The 17,538-nt window shown below is 38.8% G+C and overlaps 1 protein-coding gene across 1 annotated transcript in view; it reads right to left on the bottom strand.

Moving 5' to 3' along the window:
- Positions 1-227: 227 nt before the first annotated feature.
- The window catches only part of LOC308413683 (NACHT, LRR and PYD domains-containing protein 4A-like), a gene marked incomplete at both ends in the record, with an annotated part of 667,338 nt that continues 650,027 nt past the window's right edge, over positions 228-17,538 (bottom strand). The window contains one exon of the mRNA XM_080908711.1: positions 228-402. Coding sequence (XP_080764837.1) covers positions 228-402 — 175 coding nt within the window. The remainder of the gene's footprint in view (positions 403-17,538) is intronic.

The following is a 17,538-nucleotide window of genomic DNA, read 5'->3' as shown; positions in this document are numbered from 1 at the left end:
CCTTTCTAGCACTGGATTATAACTGCAAACCAAGTGCATGACTTTTTTTGTGTAGGCTTTGGAGAACTAACTTTAGCTCTTAATCTATATGGCAGGCACGGCATGGACTGAGCCATCTTCCCAACTCTTGTTTCTATCCATCTTAAATGGTTACATTATCAGCTGCACATCTCATATCTTAATTCTTTCTTAGCCCTAAAAAGCATGTCATAAAGGAGAACAGAGGGTCACCTTAATTTAAATGTGGTAAATGTATTCTGTTTCAGAGCTGTGCACAGCACAACCAATCCATTGAACTCCAAGGTGTTCTTCATCAGGTTGACGTCGCTCAGTGATTTACTCTGGATAAAAGTAGAAGCCAGGTCCTCACAACAGGCACCAGTCAGTTCACAAGATTCCAACCTAAAATGAAAAAGAACCACTCTGTGTCAGGGTAAGAAGGACTATGCATAGGAGGTGACTTAGTTATTTAGAGTATGTTCACTGCGTTCGTGCTGAGGACAGTCTCTTAAACGCCTAGTGTTCATAAACATTTCCCTTCATTGGCAGATGTGATCACAATTGCCCATTCTCAGGATCCATGTCTGTGGTGAACTAACAGTTCCACTAATAGTCTTCTGTCCCAGCCTTGAATGTGGGATGAAAATGGATCTTGCACTGTGTACTAAATACAGTGAAAAAATGGACATGGATTGGTCAGTTCTGAGCCTACACCTCAAGCACCTTGACACGTTCGCATTTGAACCACTAAGATTCGTTTTGCTATTGGAAAATTTTTGTCCCTTCAAAAGTCATCTGTTAAAGTTTTAATCCACAAGTTCCCATCCACTAAATAAACATATATCTCATGCATGCAACCGTCTGTCATGTACCCATGATTTTATGCATAAGTCTGTGAGTCCATTCATCTTGGCATCTCTCTGTCCATTTGCACATCTATCCCTGCACCATATACATATCCTGACCCCATTTCTAACAGTTTGCTAGCCCCATATTATAGTCCTCTAGATGATCAAGTCTGTAAGTATGCCCAGTCAAGATGCATCATGCCTGAATAGATTAGCAATCAGCCATCAGTAAAGACTTTGCTTTAAGCCTTCAGGTTGTAGAGTAACTTTTCAATAGAACCACTGAAACTGCTTTGTTGTCCCTATGGTGTATCCATGTACGTATGTATATACTATTTATTTATATTTCATGAGCATTGGTGTTTTGCCTGCATGAATGTCTGTATGAAGGTGGTGGGTCCCATAAAGCTGGAATTACAGACAGTTGTGTACTACAATGTGGGTCCTGGGAATTGAACCTGGGTCCTCTGTAGAAGCATCAAGTGATAATTACTGAGCCTTCTTCCCACACCAGCTATGAATTTTCAGTTCCCCCTTTTCTACATTGATTTCCCATTTTGTGCCACCCTCAAGGACATATTTATAACCTTGATGATACCCACTGAAGTTCATATAAGTTGCACTTGGGATGTTTTATAGCATCACACAGCAGTTTCACACCAGAGTCTTCTAGCTTATTTTCTGAAACTATTAGATAATCCAGGTACTTGTTGTTCCTGAGGACTTCAGCCAAGTCCTGGCAGCCTCTACTGGTGATGAGACAAGATTTCACACTGTAAGGGAAAAATTGCAACACAGTGGGTACTTACTGAAGAGGAAGCATTTCACAGAATTCAGTGATGCCAAAAACTTCAGATAGCACTGAACCTTTCAGATGAATTCATCTTCTCTGTGGTTCATAGACAATGGAATAAACCAGGAACACTTAGATATTAATAACGGCATAGAAGATCAACTACAATACATTGGAATAGAGATAAAACAGGGAGATGGACCGGTGGTTCAGAGGTTAAGAGCACACCTTCTTTGCAGAAGCCCCAGGTAATTCCAGTTCCAGGAGATTCAATTCCCTCTTGCAGCCTTCTCAGGAACTTGCACACAGAAACACTCAGAAGAACACACACACATTACATGAAGCCACCAAATACTTTTAAAGTTAAAATAATAGTGTTAAATAAAATGAACATATGGGCACTCTGCTTGACCCACACTGTGGGTGAGGCAGGGGTGAGAGTAGCTACTGTGCTGCTTTCAAGGCTTGTGCTTTACATCACGGGAAGAAATATGGCATGCTGCCACAGCCTTTGCCACCCACACTGATAGTGACTGAACAGGAATACTGTAAACTTGTTGAAGCCAGCTTATTTCTGATCTTGGATCCACTTCATTATATAAACACCAGTTGATGGGCTTGTTTCTTAGGAGCCTACTCTCTGATTTCCCAAATTCTGGTGTGAATTTGACATTGCTTTAAAAAATAAAATAAAAACAAAAATTTATGTCTTTTTGTGTATGCTGGCCATGTGTAAGGAGGTAATCAGGTTCCCCAGAGCTGGAGTGACAGAGGCATTTGGTTCGTGGACTTCAGTGCTTGGAACCAAACTTAGATTCTACTGAACAGAAATAAGTACTCTGAAGAAAGCCATCTCTCTAGCTCTCACACAACTATTTTATCAGTGAAAATGTTTTAAATGAGACTTTTCATTTTATATTCTTACAGTAATTGTACTTTGTGATTTTGAAAATACCATACTTGATTTACACTTTTATTTTGAAGTAAGGTCTCATTCCAGCCTAGTTTGGTCAAACCAACCAACTGAAGCATGTAAAAAAAAGTCCATTTTGTCTTGGCCAACAAGTCCTGAGAATGGGGTGGGTGTGGGTGATATCCTCAGTGTCATTCCACTGGAGAAAACTGAATTTCACTCTCCCAATGGATTTTAAAATACATATTAATCACATTTAGATACTGCAAGTAGTTTATACTTTTAAATGTTTTTTTTTCATTCTTTACAGTGCTAGAGAATTATAGATATATTGAATGTGTTTAAAATAGATCCTACATGATGATTCTAGTGGGTTTTAGAAAGTTATCATTACAGGGAAAATATATTCTATGTTGATCTTGTGTTTTGTTCTTTATCCTTTACTAGAGAGGATGAAAATATTATGAATTTGAGTTTTCATAACAGAGTAGTTAAAGTGTTAAAGCAAGTCCCATACATCTGGATTTAACACCAATTGCCATTTGATTTTGGAATTACTAATCTACGTGGCATAAGCAAAACAATAACCACATGAAATTATCCAAAAACCTTTTAGTTTTATAATCTGAAATCAAGAGTTTTATCATTTTCCTCCCATTATTATAACATTGTTCTCCATTCTTTCTAAAGTATATTTTTCATGCACACTAGTTAATTCATAGACACATTTTTGAGCCCCACTGCCATGTCTTACTCATGCTAGGATTTGAAATGCCACCTATATAATCCTATGTTTAAACACTTGTTTCCTAAATGGGGACATGGTTTTGAAAAGTTGTGTGATGTCTGGAGTATTGAGGTATAACAGGTATATGTGAGTCACTGGGTCTGGGCTTAAGGATTATATCCTAGACCCTGATTTAGGCTCCATTCTCTACTTCCTGATCTACAATAATGAGAAGAATTTTTATATACACTGCTGTCAATATGAGGCCACTCCATCATACTTTTTTCCCCAAAAGTATTAAACAATTCAATATCATGACATTGAATGAAACTTGCCTCCATTAAGCTGCTTCTGATATTTAATCACAGTGATTACAAAAAAATCACAAATATACCCTTTCTCTAAAATTTGGGGTCTGGTTTTCCATCTGTTGGCATCTGTTCATCTTCGAGCATCCATCCAAACTTCTTGACCCTCCTTTCGGCTCAAGTCAAAATTCCCCCCTTAGTCCCTTGTGTACATATTCTGAGCATCTTCCTACCACATACAAAACCATGACAAAGTGGACAAGGCACAGATCTATCTGACTAAGGAAAGGATCTTCAGCGCCCTGAGGTAAGTGACTCTACCCTGCATATTCTCAGGATTATATATTAAAGATTCCTGAACATGGCCTCCAAGGTCAAACTCAAAGAAACCTACCTTAGTCTTTGCAGTACACAGTCTGGGAGAGTGAGAGCCCCACAGAGCACCTTCAGTCCTTCATCCTTCAGGTCATTGTAGCTGATGTCTAGGTGTCTCAGGGTTTTGTTATGTCTAAGAATATCAAAAACGTAGCCCCAACATTGGCCAGTGAGGGAGCAGTTGGCTAACCTGTAGAAGGTTAAAAAACATAGATGAATGGGTGCAGAATATAACATTCTGTCAACTTTACACATAATTTCTAATAAAATATTTAAACAAGAGAAAGAATGTTTGGCTTATCCAACACAACTTCATTTCTTCTGACACATTAGATTTAGACTCTAATCTAAGTAAATCACTGACAATGAATATCTTGGGAAGACCTTACCTGAAGCTTACCTAAATCCTTGATATTAAAAATGCCTCAGTTCTCTTCTATAATGATACTTTTTAAAACTACATGATATTGCAATGCAGGCAATCGTATCAATGTTGTTTTGTATAATGAACAGTATTAGAATCTACATTTAAAATAATGCATAGTTGGTTTTGTTTTATTTCTGTTTTGTGATAAAAATATCGTTACAATATCAATTTTTGGAAGAGAAGTTATAATTTAGCTCATTATTCCAGATCATACTCTTTCATTTTATCAAGTCAAGGGGGCAGAAGCTTCAAACAGCTGGTCATATCACATGTATAGTCAAGGACACCAAGAATTCATACATACATGGCTATATTTTCCATTCTTTAATAAGCCAGGACCCAACTGAAGCATGATAGTGATGCCCACTCTGGGCTGGGTATTAACAGATTAATTAGCACACTCAACACAACCTCTCACAGACATGTTTCTGGGCCCATCTGATGGAGACATTCCTTCACTGACAATTCTCAGGTGGTACTCTATTGACAGGTAACATTAAACATAATACGAAATATATAGAATACACGATATGAAAAACTGAAATCACTTAGCACTGTCCAAAACACTAAACTATCTCTCTTTCTCTCTTTCATTCTAAAAGACCTTAATAATCTTCCATGATAGCATACAGAATTACGAGAGTCACATTCAGTATAAAATTGGGCAATGATCTTATAGGCATTGTATTCTGTGACTATCCCAGTTTAGAGTCAATTCTATATTTCAAAACCAAGTTATTGACATAGTTATATGTACCTACAATAGTGTATTCAGTCTACTTGACCATCTTTTGAAATTTAGTACATTAATCACTTGGTATTTGTGGGTAGGAGGAATGTGTGTACATGTGGGTCAGAGTCATTGTTAATGCAAAAATCTTCAGTTACTCAAGAATTATATGTATAGTGGTTCAGTTCACCACGTGTCCAAACCTGTTATTACTCTCCCATATACTACTCCTTAACTTCTCCAGTCTTCTTATACTAGAGAATACAATTTAAATATCAACTATCTATTCTACTGTATGGACTTGGTAATAACAAAAAACCCTAGAAATGTTAGAAACAATTAAAAATTTTAAATAAGTATTAGTTGGTGTGTGTGATATTTGTGATTACATATCACAGTAATTGTGTAGAGGTAATAGAACAGCATTGAAGAGATAGGTCTCTCATCACCACCCATGTTGCTAGGGTTGTTTTGATGTTTGACTTTGAACTTGAAATCCTCCTGTGTCAGCTTCCTATACAGTTGGAACTACAGGGTTGCAAAAACAAACCTGGTGTATATGTACATGAGTGCATGTTTTAAAGATTTCATTTTTAATTATGTGCATTTCTATATGCTATTTATGGGTCTGTCCATGTGACTGAGGGTGCCTGTGGATGTTTCTTCAATTCCTCAGACCTGAAACTACAAGTTGCTAGCTTGACATGAGTGCTAGAAAAGTCAAAGTGTCCACTGAACAAACAGTATTTGTGTTCTTAACTACTGATCCCTCTCAAACAGCACCCCAAACCCCATGCTTGCTTTTGTCTCTTAGACTTATGCTTTGAATCATCTGCCATAGGTCTGTGTCAATGGGATGATATTAAAACTACTTAATTTGTCTGTGGGGTTTCAGAAAGGATGTGGTTTCTGTCTTTCACTCTGGACAGGATTCCTACAGATGATCTTCTTCTGGGCAGCATGTAACCACAAAAAAAAACTATAATAATTCAAGAGAAAAAAAGATTGCAAAACTTTCAAAGCATCTTTCTTTATGAATTCAAACAATACCCTCATATCACTGCTGTAAGAGTCACAGCCACCTTTCCCCAACACAGGCAACACTTTCACAAAGGAAACAGTTGTCTCTCACTGTTTTTTAATAATCAAGCTGGTCTGATGAAATTAGCACCATTGCCTTTTTCTATCCCTTGTTTTTCTAGGCTGCCTTAGTAATCTAACTGTGTATAATGCAAATACACTCCTATGTGTGGAGGCAGATGGTAATGTCTTCCTTAGTAATCTGTGTTACTGCAAATACACTCCTATGTGTGGAAGCAGATGGTGATGTCTTCCTTAGTTGTCCTCTGCCTTGTTTTCAGACTGGGGTTTACCAATAAAGACTGATACTTGAGTTCTGGGACTCACCAAACTTTAGTGCTTAGCTCTACAGCTACAGACATGGACTTCTGCTTTTGTCAGCACAAAAAGAACACCTATCCACTGAGCAATTTACCCAGACACAAAACTGAAATATTTTAGTAAACAAATTTCATGTTCAAATTTCTACAGGTCTCTCCAGTGCACCCCATCCCTAAGGCCAATTACAGTATGTTCACAAGAACACAATTTGTGTGACACAAAGAACTGCATAGCGAGTATATTCCTTTGTGCAAGTTGTTGGATTTGAAATCAAGACTCCTCAAGGTCTTTCTTCTGATCAAGACAGAGCCAAAGACCTTGCAGTTATTAGGTGAAAGATCACAGCTGCTACCCTGCAGGTAAGGGATATTATCATCTCTGTGTGCCTGACATTTTCTGTTGATATCCCTGTGAAGATTTGGGATTTTCCAGAAGTTGACATTGTTCTTTATTTTACAAAATAAGAACTCATGTTTGATGTGTACAGGTGCTTATCTGCTTGAATACATGTGCATCAATATGTATGCCTGGAACCGAGAGATAGAGAAGGAGTTGCCATGTCCTCCAGAACTACAGTTACAACTGGTTGTAAGTGTGAGTGTAGAGTGTGAGTACCTGGGCAGAACTTGAACCTAGAGTCATGACATGAGCATCAAGTGCAGTTAACCCACTCAGACATCTTTTCAGATAATTTTAAAATTAAAATTTATTGGTGAGTGTATCGGACTGAAGCCCTTGAGTTGCCAGATGTTATATATGCTATATCAGAAAATTGTGATTTGCTGTTTCAGCTAGCTGAATTTGATCTCTGAGAGAAAGAAGGACTCTTTGTCCCGTGAAGGGCTGGGCTCCCTGGATCTGGAATTAGGGGAATAGGCACATAGCCCCAAAATAAAACCATTGTGTTCTAGAGAAGGTCTGAAAGGTAAGCCAGTATGAACCAAAGTAACTATTGTTTATCCCACAATAAAATAACCTATAGCATGAAAGAGAAGACCAGAGGAAATGCATGGGTAGAGAGAGTCCTCTACCCATCATGGACCTCACAGTAGGGATTCCAGCAGGGTCGTATCAAGGCCACTGCAGTTCTTTCTGCTGAATACCCTGAAACACTTGTCTTGATCATCTTATTTGAATCATTTATTTCTCTGCTATTATTTCTTTTTAAACCTGGGGATTCAAAACACCCTGCTCCACTTTCCAGGAGAGGAGATCGGGGTTTTCCTCTGCGTCAGTGACATTTTCTCAGTCAATTTCTGCTGGATATTTGTAGGCTCATATATAATTTAATTTTTTTCTTTTCTCTCTCATTGTGTTATCTTAGTCTCATATGATGATTGGTCAGATCTAATGATAATTTTCTATCTGTGGCTTCCTTGTGTTACTTTCTACTTTTCATTTCTTTTCCTATATTCTTTTTTTTAGTTTTTCTTGCTATATCACTCAACAAACTCACCTACTGAAAACCAAAATCATGGCTACCATAGGAGTATACAGAATATTAGTACCCAGGGCAGAAAAACAGGATAAAATGTACATATCAAGAAATTTAGGCCTACATACTCTTGCCCACCCGTGTTTTCTGTCAATAGCCACAAACCAGGAACCATTATCTTTGCCTCTAATACCACAACCCAGTCCATCATTGCATTTTATATATAAACCACATGACATCTTTTGTCATCAAATTCCTTCCACCAACAATATCTGAGAGTCATCTAGATGTAATGTCTAGAGCAATGGTTGTTTCCTCAAGTTGTACTTTCAATAAAAATGTCAGCTTTTCAGAAACTCTTCCCATCAAATGGTTCAGGAAGCACCCATCTTTCAGCAAATGGAGTCATGCATCCATAGACATTACACACAGGAGTAAGAGTTCTGAGTTCTAAGGCAGGCAGAAAGCTATGAAATCAGAATCAAAACAATGTTTTTCAATGTGAATATACCCAAGTAGAAATTAAGTTTCATATTCTATACTCAGTTCAATTTAAGACTAAATTAGAGTTACTCATTTTTTATTTCATGTGTCAGTGTTTTGCCTGGATATGTCTGTGGACCACATGCATACCTAGTGCCTGCACACATCAGAAAGTGTAAGATTTTGGATGTAGAGTTACAGAAGGTTGTGAACCACTACATGGGGGATGGAGATTGAACTCAGGACTTCTAGTAAAGAAATTCTTATATCAGCCCAGTGTTTTAAATGATTGTAAATCCTGTTCATATGTTTATTTGCAAAATATGTGGGTGCCTTAGCACAGATGCTACAGCACGCAAAAGATTCTGTAATGCCATATAGCAAACAGGACAACCTGTAGAAGTTTGTTCTCTTCTTTCTCTATAGTAGGTCCTGGGATAGAACTGAGGTTGTAGGGTTGGCAGCAAGTGCCTTAACCCACTGATCCATCTCATTTACCAGCGGTGATCAAGTTTTAAAGTGAGGAAGTCGACACATGAGTAATAGAAAATAGGATACAAGCGCACAAATTAAATACTGTAGTCCTGTGATAGTTCTAATGTCAACTTCACATAATCTAAAATCACTAGAAAGGGCATCTCAATGAGGGCTTCTTCTTTAGATATGGATGTTCTGTGACCACGTTTCCCTTATTTCTTTATGAAGTTAACTGAGGTGGTAAATCCCACTATACAGAAAGGAAAATGCTGACCTGTGTAGGTGTGGAGGAAGGAATTGGAGCACTAGCATGTGTGTGCTAATCCACTGCTCTACTCTTGGATTGTGCATGAATTGTGATGATGCTTCTAGTGGTTTTTGGTGTGGGGGAGTTCTCCTCTGACTGGCCACAGTGATGGCCCATAAGCTGAAATTTTGAATCCAGTAAATATTTTTTCTATTATTGCTTAGTTTAGGTCATTTTTATCACAGCACATGAATTGAAATTAACATTCCTCCTTTGACAGGAGTCAGTGAGCTAGAAGAACCAGGACTTACCCCAGGACTTTTAGGTTGTAGTCTGCCTTGTTCAAGATATCACACAACATTTGCACATCACCCTGGGAGCATAATGTGCCACTGAGGTCCAAGTGCTCCAAATTGTAACTTTGAATCAATGCAAAAAATAGGTGCTTATCACATAAAAAGGACACATTATTTGCCCTGCAAAACAAATAGATGTATCCATCAGTTTGCAAAAAGCCTAATTTCTAATATTTAGCAAGATGCTATATTACATGACACCATAACTCTAATTTTGTAACCAACTGACACAGCTCACCCATTCTGACACTGTGATTTTTCTCTTCCATGTGGAAATTTGAGAAACTTGTTAAGGCAAAATTGGCTGTCACATGAGGAAGCTATTAGCACCTAGAAAACAGAGCCCTACACATAAAAACAGAGCTGCTATCCTATCATGCATGGCATAGTTCTAAATTAAAGACAGGTGGCAACAGATCTTAGTGGTAAAAGAAATGAGATTCCAATTTAGAATTTATAAGCCCTCATTTCTGAAGTTAGCTGAGATATGGTGAGAAGACTAGTGTGTTACATCCATGATATAACTGTATCAAAGTCAACTTTTAACTTACACAAGTCTTTTAAGGATGCAGCTGGAGTTCTTCAGATTACTATATAAAATTTGAATGTCTGGCTCACTTAAAGTAGTGTCTTTCATTTGGAATGTGTTTATGCACTTATTCCTTAAAAACAAAGAGCATATATCATGCCAAAGTTGGAGTAGCTTTTCCCTGTAAAAGAGGAGAAAGAAATACATTCCGCCATTAGAAAATTAATGCAAGGGGATGGAGAGATAGCTTACTGGTTAAGATCATTTGCTCTTCTCTCAGAAGACCTGAGTTCACTTTTCCAGCGCCAACATGCTGGCTCATAATCATCCCTACCTCCAATTCCAGAGATATGTGGCACCCCCATTTGTCCACCATGGCCACTACATGGAGATTAGGTACATGTACACGTGTAGGCAAAAAGATTCAATCTCATCAAATAAAAGTGGATAAAACCTGCCAGCACTTTCTGATTCTACTCACTTACAAAAAGTTACAGCAAGTCACTCACAGCACATAAAAGTAGCAGATTGACTCCCCATACTGGGTAGGGGTAGCCACGTCAGGTCATTTCATATTTGCAGTTCTTAGCCGGGCATGTGACAAGACAGTGAGATTCTGGGTATTATAGCTTGAGTGTAGAGACTCAATGTCTAGTGCAAAAGGCCAGAGGATTATGTAGATTCTATGCATTAAGGACCAGGCTTGTCTGATGCTTTCAGCCAGACTCCTCACTCCCAAGGCTGGATAGGACAACACTGATGGCTTGGCAGTATTGAAGTTCAAAAAATATGCATTATAGATAACCTTGGTAGATTTAGATTGAAAAAAAATGATGCATGATTCCAGAGCCAACAAGTTAAAACCTGGAATAATGATCCCATGGCTCAAGCTTCCAATGCCATTACTCAGTTTATAATTTGTACTTGACTTCTTTGCCTGCTATTCTCACCTTTAACAGGATTGTCAAATTGGCCTTTTAACAATTCTCTCTCTCTCTCTCTCTCTCTCTCTCTCTCTCTCTCTCTGTGTGTGTGTGTGTGTGTGTGTGTGTGTGTGTGTGTGTGTGTGTGTGTTTGTGTGTGTGTGTTACAAATTTCTTACATTTTGGTCTAAGGAATTAAATGTAAGTTACCAGGATTGAAGGCAGGCACTTTTTATCTGCTGAACCATCTTGCTAGCTAACATTACTTATTCCCGAGTAGTAAATTAGTACTAGTTTTGTGTGTATATGTGAGTACATACACACATTCATATGTGTGCATGTATGTGCTTATATATGGAAAATTGTCTCTTCCTCTTTAGTGCTGGGATTATAGCTATGTACTAATAGGCACAACAGTTTTTTATTTTTATTCTTTTGAAATGTGGATCTATGGGATGAAACTAAAGTTCTCATACTTCTGCAACTGAGCCACCTCCATGTTTCTCCACAACACTCAATATTTACAGCTAGGAGAACAAGAAAAAGTCTGTGTTTGATGTTTATATCTCATGTGGGCAGAAAACGCATGACATAGATCACACTACATGTTCACAGTGAAGAGGATTAACATCATTGCTGCTTTGATAACATCTCCCAGAGATGAATCCCAGGGCTCCTAAGCAACCAATGTAATTTATTCTAATGCTGAAGGATGATTAGAAATTCAAGGCTAGGTTTGATTATACAATGAATCGAAGGGGAAACCCTATTCAAAAAGAAAGCTGGGGTTGTAATTCCTGGTAACATGCTAGCCTAGTATAAATGAGGCCCTGGGTTATATGTTCACAATAGAACACAAAGAGTCAAGTTATCATAAATTATCCACATACAATTTTGTTTTTTGTTTTTTTTTTAGACAGAAAACCACTCTTTAGACCAGACTCACCTGGAATCCACACTGCATGTAGCCCAGACTAGTTTAAAATGATCAGAGAAGTTCCTAAGTTCTCTGAATGTTGGGTTTATAGCCATGATACCACAATACCTGGTTCAGTAATAAGTTTTATTCCTTATGTACACTGTGTCATGAATTGTAGGCCTGTCCTACACTTTCTAAATAAGCCATGATGACCCTGAGTTTTTGACCTGGCTCCACTATCAGAGAATTTGGATTACAGACATGAACCACTATACTCAGTTCTATACGGTGCAGGAGAACAATTACTGTACATGTTTAGTATAGCAGGCAATACTCTGAACTGAACCACTTCCTTGGTCCCTGTACATATGAACTGAAACATTATTACTAATTCATATATATGCATAACTAATAATTAAGAAACATACTCAGGCATGGATGCACATGCCTTTCATTCCAGGACTCTGGAGACCGGTAGATGGAAATCAGAGTTCTAGGCTTACCACAGCTATACAGTGAGATCCTGTCTCAAAACAATTAACAAAAAATATTAATAAGATCAAATAGCATATCTTTAAAAAAGTCCATTTGTGGCTCAACACAGCATCTATCAGACTGGAGATAGTTCAGTGGTTAATTTAAGAGTGTTTATGTTTCTTCTGATAGTAAAAATTTGGATTCCAGAACACACAGCTTTTTAACTATAGTTCCAGGGGATCTGATGACCTCTTCTGGCCACTAAGGCCATTTCCTCATGTGTGCTTATTAAGATGCAGCCACACACACACACACACACACACACACACACACCTGTTGAGTGTGTCTGTTGTTTGTGTGTATGTGGTTTCTAGGCTGAACACTTGGCATTGCACAACCCATAAGGGTAAGTTTTGAATCTATTTAGGTCATCAGTGAATAGCGACAGGTTCTGAAAATGGGACAGAAATAAAGATAGTGAATATACCTCTGGTCTAGCTTTTCATTCAGAACATTTTGGGTTGAAATAGATAAGACTCTCAGTGCAGTACCATGGCTTAAGCAGAAGGCAGCAACAATCAAATCAGAATAATTCTTAACCACAACGTCAACCTCTTCCCTACAGTTCATTGCTGACTCTACAAAGACTTCTTCTTCCATCTCAAACAGACAGTAAAATAACCTTATGCTGTTTATTTTTACTTCAGGATCTAATAGGGCTTCCAGCCACAAGAACAAGTCTTGCCTTAATTCCTCACACAACTGGTACCCAAAAAATGACTCCAGCTTTTCTTGTTCCAATTCACGTAAAAGGCCAAAGACAAAACAGGCCAAAAACTTCCAGTGTGTCTTTTTTTCATTTATAAAAGTAAACAGGAGATTTTCTATATGGTAAACATTCTGACTAGGGTGGTCATTGTAGTTCTCTATCAGATAAAACATGGCAGCACAGAACTCCTGGATAGATGGGTGGAGGAATACGTAAGAATTTTCAGACTCCCTGCTCTGTTCAAGAATTCCAATGTCCAGCAGTGTGGGAATGTCAGAGTCCATGATTCCATTTCTTTCGAGAGCCTCCTCACTAAACACAAAGGTGTCAGTCCACATGCCCTCGGCAGCCAGAGAACACAAGCCCTCCAGCTGCTCTTGGCTTTTCTCACTTGGATATTGGGTATTTTGCGGAGTGAACAAATTGAGGATGTGAGTGGTATACACGGAGGTGGTACGTCGGCAGATGGAGACCGGGTCTCTTCCCTTCTCTATCTCATTTTTAAGACAAGTTGCCACCATGCAGCAGACCACAGGGGCTTGACATGCAGTGAACAGCTGCTCATTTTTTCTCACCAAACTGAAGGCCACCTGGGCTCTGTTTCTATCTTGGAACAAGCTGTGGAAATACATCTTAATGTTGTTTTCCTTGAACCCTGTTATTGTTCTTACATTTGTGTACTCAATACAGTCCTTCAAGTCCTCAAAAGTCTCAAAACTAGCTGAGATGAGGAGAGAAGATTCAGGAAGTATCTTCCTCCTGAGCAAACTGATCAGCAGTACATCCACAGGCTGCTTCTGCATGCAGTTGTTACACAGCTCAGACTCCTGTTTGCTGAAATCCCAGTCAACCCCTTCTAAGCTGTCAATGATAAATAAGAGTTTCTCAGGTTCAGATACTATCTCCTCTATGGGAGCTGAGGCACTGGGCCACTCTCTGCAGATCAGTTCAGCCAGGCTAGTTGTCTTCATCTGCTTCAGATCTTGACAGCAGAAGTAGAAGATGTAGGAGAATTTGTTCTGAAACATCAGGCCTTCTGACCAGACAATCATTAGATTTTTCAACAGAATAGTCTTGCCAATTCCGGCCACACCTTTCAGGAACACCATTTGTGGCTTTTTTTCAGTTTCCATTGATATGAGAAGATTCTCAAGATGATCATATTCATCCTGGAAGAAATTCTGAACACTGATGTTGACCTTTCTAAAACAATCACAGGTCATCTTCTTCTTTAAATGGGCTCTATATATTGTTGGGTGTGCTAAGTCAGAGTGGGAAAAAAAAGCAACAGTATATCAAAGTTAAATATTTACCCATATATAGTCTGATCTGAATATGTACATTTCTGAATGTACACTTAAATATTTATTTTTAATGGTTTTTTTTAAGAGGTCAGAGGTGTTAAATATACCCAGAGCTAGACAATAGCTATTTATGATTTGTCCCACATAGGTGCTGGGAACTGAACTCGGATTCTTTGCAAGAGAGGAACATCTTCCTAGCCACCGAATCATTTCTTTACCCCCTTATGATGAATGTTTGCAGAAGTCTGTGTGCTTCTAGAAACAATGTTGGCTGATGTGAGAAGATTTTTACTGGTTCTGGAGCACAGTTTCATTGACATGTTTGTGTCTGATAGGTTGATATTGTTGTTTTCCCTATGGGTTACAAACCCCTTCAGCTCCTTCAGCCCTTTAACTCCCTTATTGAGGACCCCATTCTTAGTCCAATGGTTGGCTGAGAGCATCTGCCTCTGTATTTATCAGGCTCTGGCAGAGCCTCTCAGGAGACAGCTATATTAGCTTCTGTCAGAAAGCACTTCAGGAGACTGAAGGAAAGCCCCTGTCAATTTCTACTAGAGTTTGAAGGCCACTTTTGATGATGCTTTGGCATGTAGCTATGCATCTATTTATGTGTTCATCTAGGTATCTAGGTATCTTTATCTAGATATCTATGTTTCTGTATATCTCTATATTCTACCCACATTCCATTTATTTCTATCATTTTCTATTATTCTTTTATATTGAGTTGCTATGTATATAATAAACATATTCATTCAAAATGAAAAGCATAACTTTTATAGAGATTATGCTGGACCATATAGTACTTTCTACTGTGTTCTGTACTGGGACAGCCAGAACACCAACCATGTATGGAAGACCGCATGGCTCTCCACACTCAAACATTAGTGTCTGTTAACCCCTGCCACATACTCAGTGTGCACACTTAACAGAGTGTAATTATACATGGTTGCCATAACAGCATAACACTGAAAAAATGGTATTCCTATCAACATAACGTTGACGGTATAATAATGAAAACAAGTAGTGTCACACTGACTAGAGAGAAGAGTCAGTAGTTAATGGCACTGGCTACTCTGGAAGAAGTCCAGGGAATGGTTTGCAACACACACAGCAGTAGTGTCACAATGCCTATGCATATGATCAACCTCCTGAGGGACTGTCCTCTACAGGAGCTATGCACACTCACACCAATATCCCATACACATTCAACCTCCTGAGGGACTGTCCTCTGCAGGAACACTCACACTCACACAAATATCCCCATACACATTCATGCATATGAGCAATTTTTGAAAAGATACCTTAATTTATAACATACAAAAAAAATCACTCACACACACATATGGCCCAAAATTAAAAAGACTTATGGGGGGGCAAAGGGAATTAGGGGGAGGTAAGGAGAGAAGGTAGAATCACAGTGGGGGATACTGTATGCTAAGCACAGTCTCACACAAACTCTCTCTCTCACACACACACACACATACACACATACAACACAGACATTTTGCATGTCGAGTATAACAACTTTTGAAACGTGTTGAATAATAATTGAAGGCAAGTTGACAAATCAGGGGAACTGAGAAAAAGCAAGAAAAAATGTGTACTTTCATAAAAGGTCTGAACTAAATTTAAAAATCAACAGATGGGAGCTGATGAGGGTGATTTGTCATCAAGCCTGAAGTCCTCAGTTTGTTCCACAAGACCCCAATGACAGGAGCATTAACTCAGAAGTTCTTCTCTGATCTCTATTTGTGCACCATGATATGCAAGTGTGCATATGTGCACACATCAAAAATAGGTGCAAGCAAAGTCAAAAAAAGCCAACAGGTTGATTTTGACATTGATGAGAAATAGCTGTACAAGTAAAGGAGGGCCTAAGGTATGTGGGATGGTGAGACAGGGAGGGTGGAGGACACGCATGTGGAGAACAGAGGCTCACACTGGTTGTCTTCTTTAGCAGCTCTTGGCTTAAAAAAAGATTTGCTTTTAATTTGGGGGAATGGGTGCTTTTGTCTGCTTGCATGCTTGTGCACTAAATGTGCACAGTGCCCTCAGAGAATAAAAGAAGGTATTGGATCCCATGGAAGTGGAATTACAGATTGTTGTGAACCACCAGGAAGGTTCTGAAAACAGAGCCGAGTCTCTCTGTAAGAGCAGGTGTTCTTAACAACGGAATCACTTCTTCAGGCCCTCTGCCTAGTTTTTTGAGAATTTTTTTCAGCTAGCTCAGAACCAGATTGCTACCATGCCTTGCCTTTATATGGTTGGTGAGACAAAAAGACAGATTGTCAAGTTTACTAGCAAACGCCTTGCACACAAAGCTATCTTCCTAAACTTGATAAATACAATATCTTACAGCTGTCTTCTCTTGCTCCTGCCCTAAATCCTCAGGGCTACCATTTCACTTTAGAGGGAAGGTTTCAGTTTAGATTCGAAGGGAACCTTAATAATGTCCTGTACTTTAATCATCTAGGTCAGGGTATGCTACCTTTATACATTTGAGTACACAGGCTAGATCTAACATGTCTACATAAAAATGTCTCCTTCCTCAAGGAGAGTAATGTGCCATAAAACCTTCTGTCCCTATGGTAGATGGGTATGAAAAAGTTATCAAAACTATGACCCAAATCTCACTCTTTTTAAGACAGCTTTGACCAACTCACCAGCAATCTCTCCGGTTGCCCTCTCAGTGAGATCCTTCCTACTGATCCTTTCGAGGACTTTGAAGGTCACATCCCAGGCTTGCTTCCCTTCACAATAATTCACCAGTAGGATGGCAAGGTCTTCCCGAGATGCTTCCTTTACTTCGGTCCAAGAAATCTGTGTTAGCCCCATTTGCAGAATCTCATGTATGAGTAATTCCTTAAACTTCATAAATTCCACCTTGTTAAGCTCTTTCCAGTACCACATAAAGCCAAAATCAGAAAAGAGAGATGCCATTCTGTCTTAATGAAAATAGACCTGTCTTCACAAAGAATGGATCTGTGGGAAAATCAGGCAAGTATCTTAGTTACAAAATAACATGGAGGGTACGAAGGGCTGGGGAATTGATTGTTCTGGGAAAGTGTTTGCTGCACAGGTGTGAAGTCTTAATTTG

Source organism: Micromys minutus, assembly GCF_963924665.1.
Source record: "Micromys minutus genome assembly, chromosome: 32".
Taxonomy (NCBI): Eukaryota; Metazoa; Chordata; class Mammalia; order Rodentia; family Muridae; genus Micromys; species Micromys minutus.
Note: the sequence above shows the minus strand (reverse complement) of the source record. Positions and strands in the feature narration are given on the sequence as shown.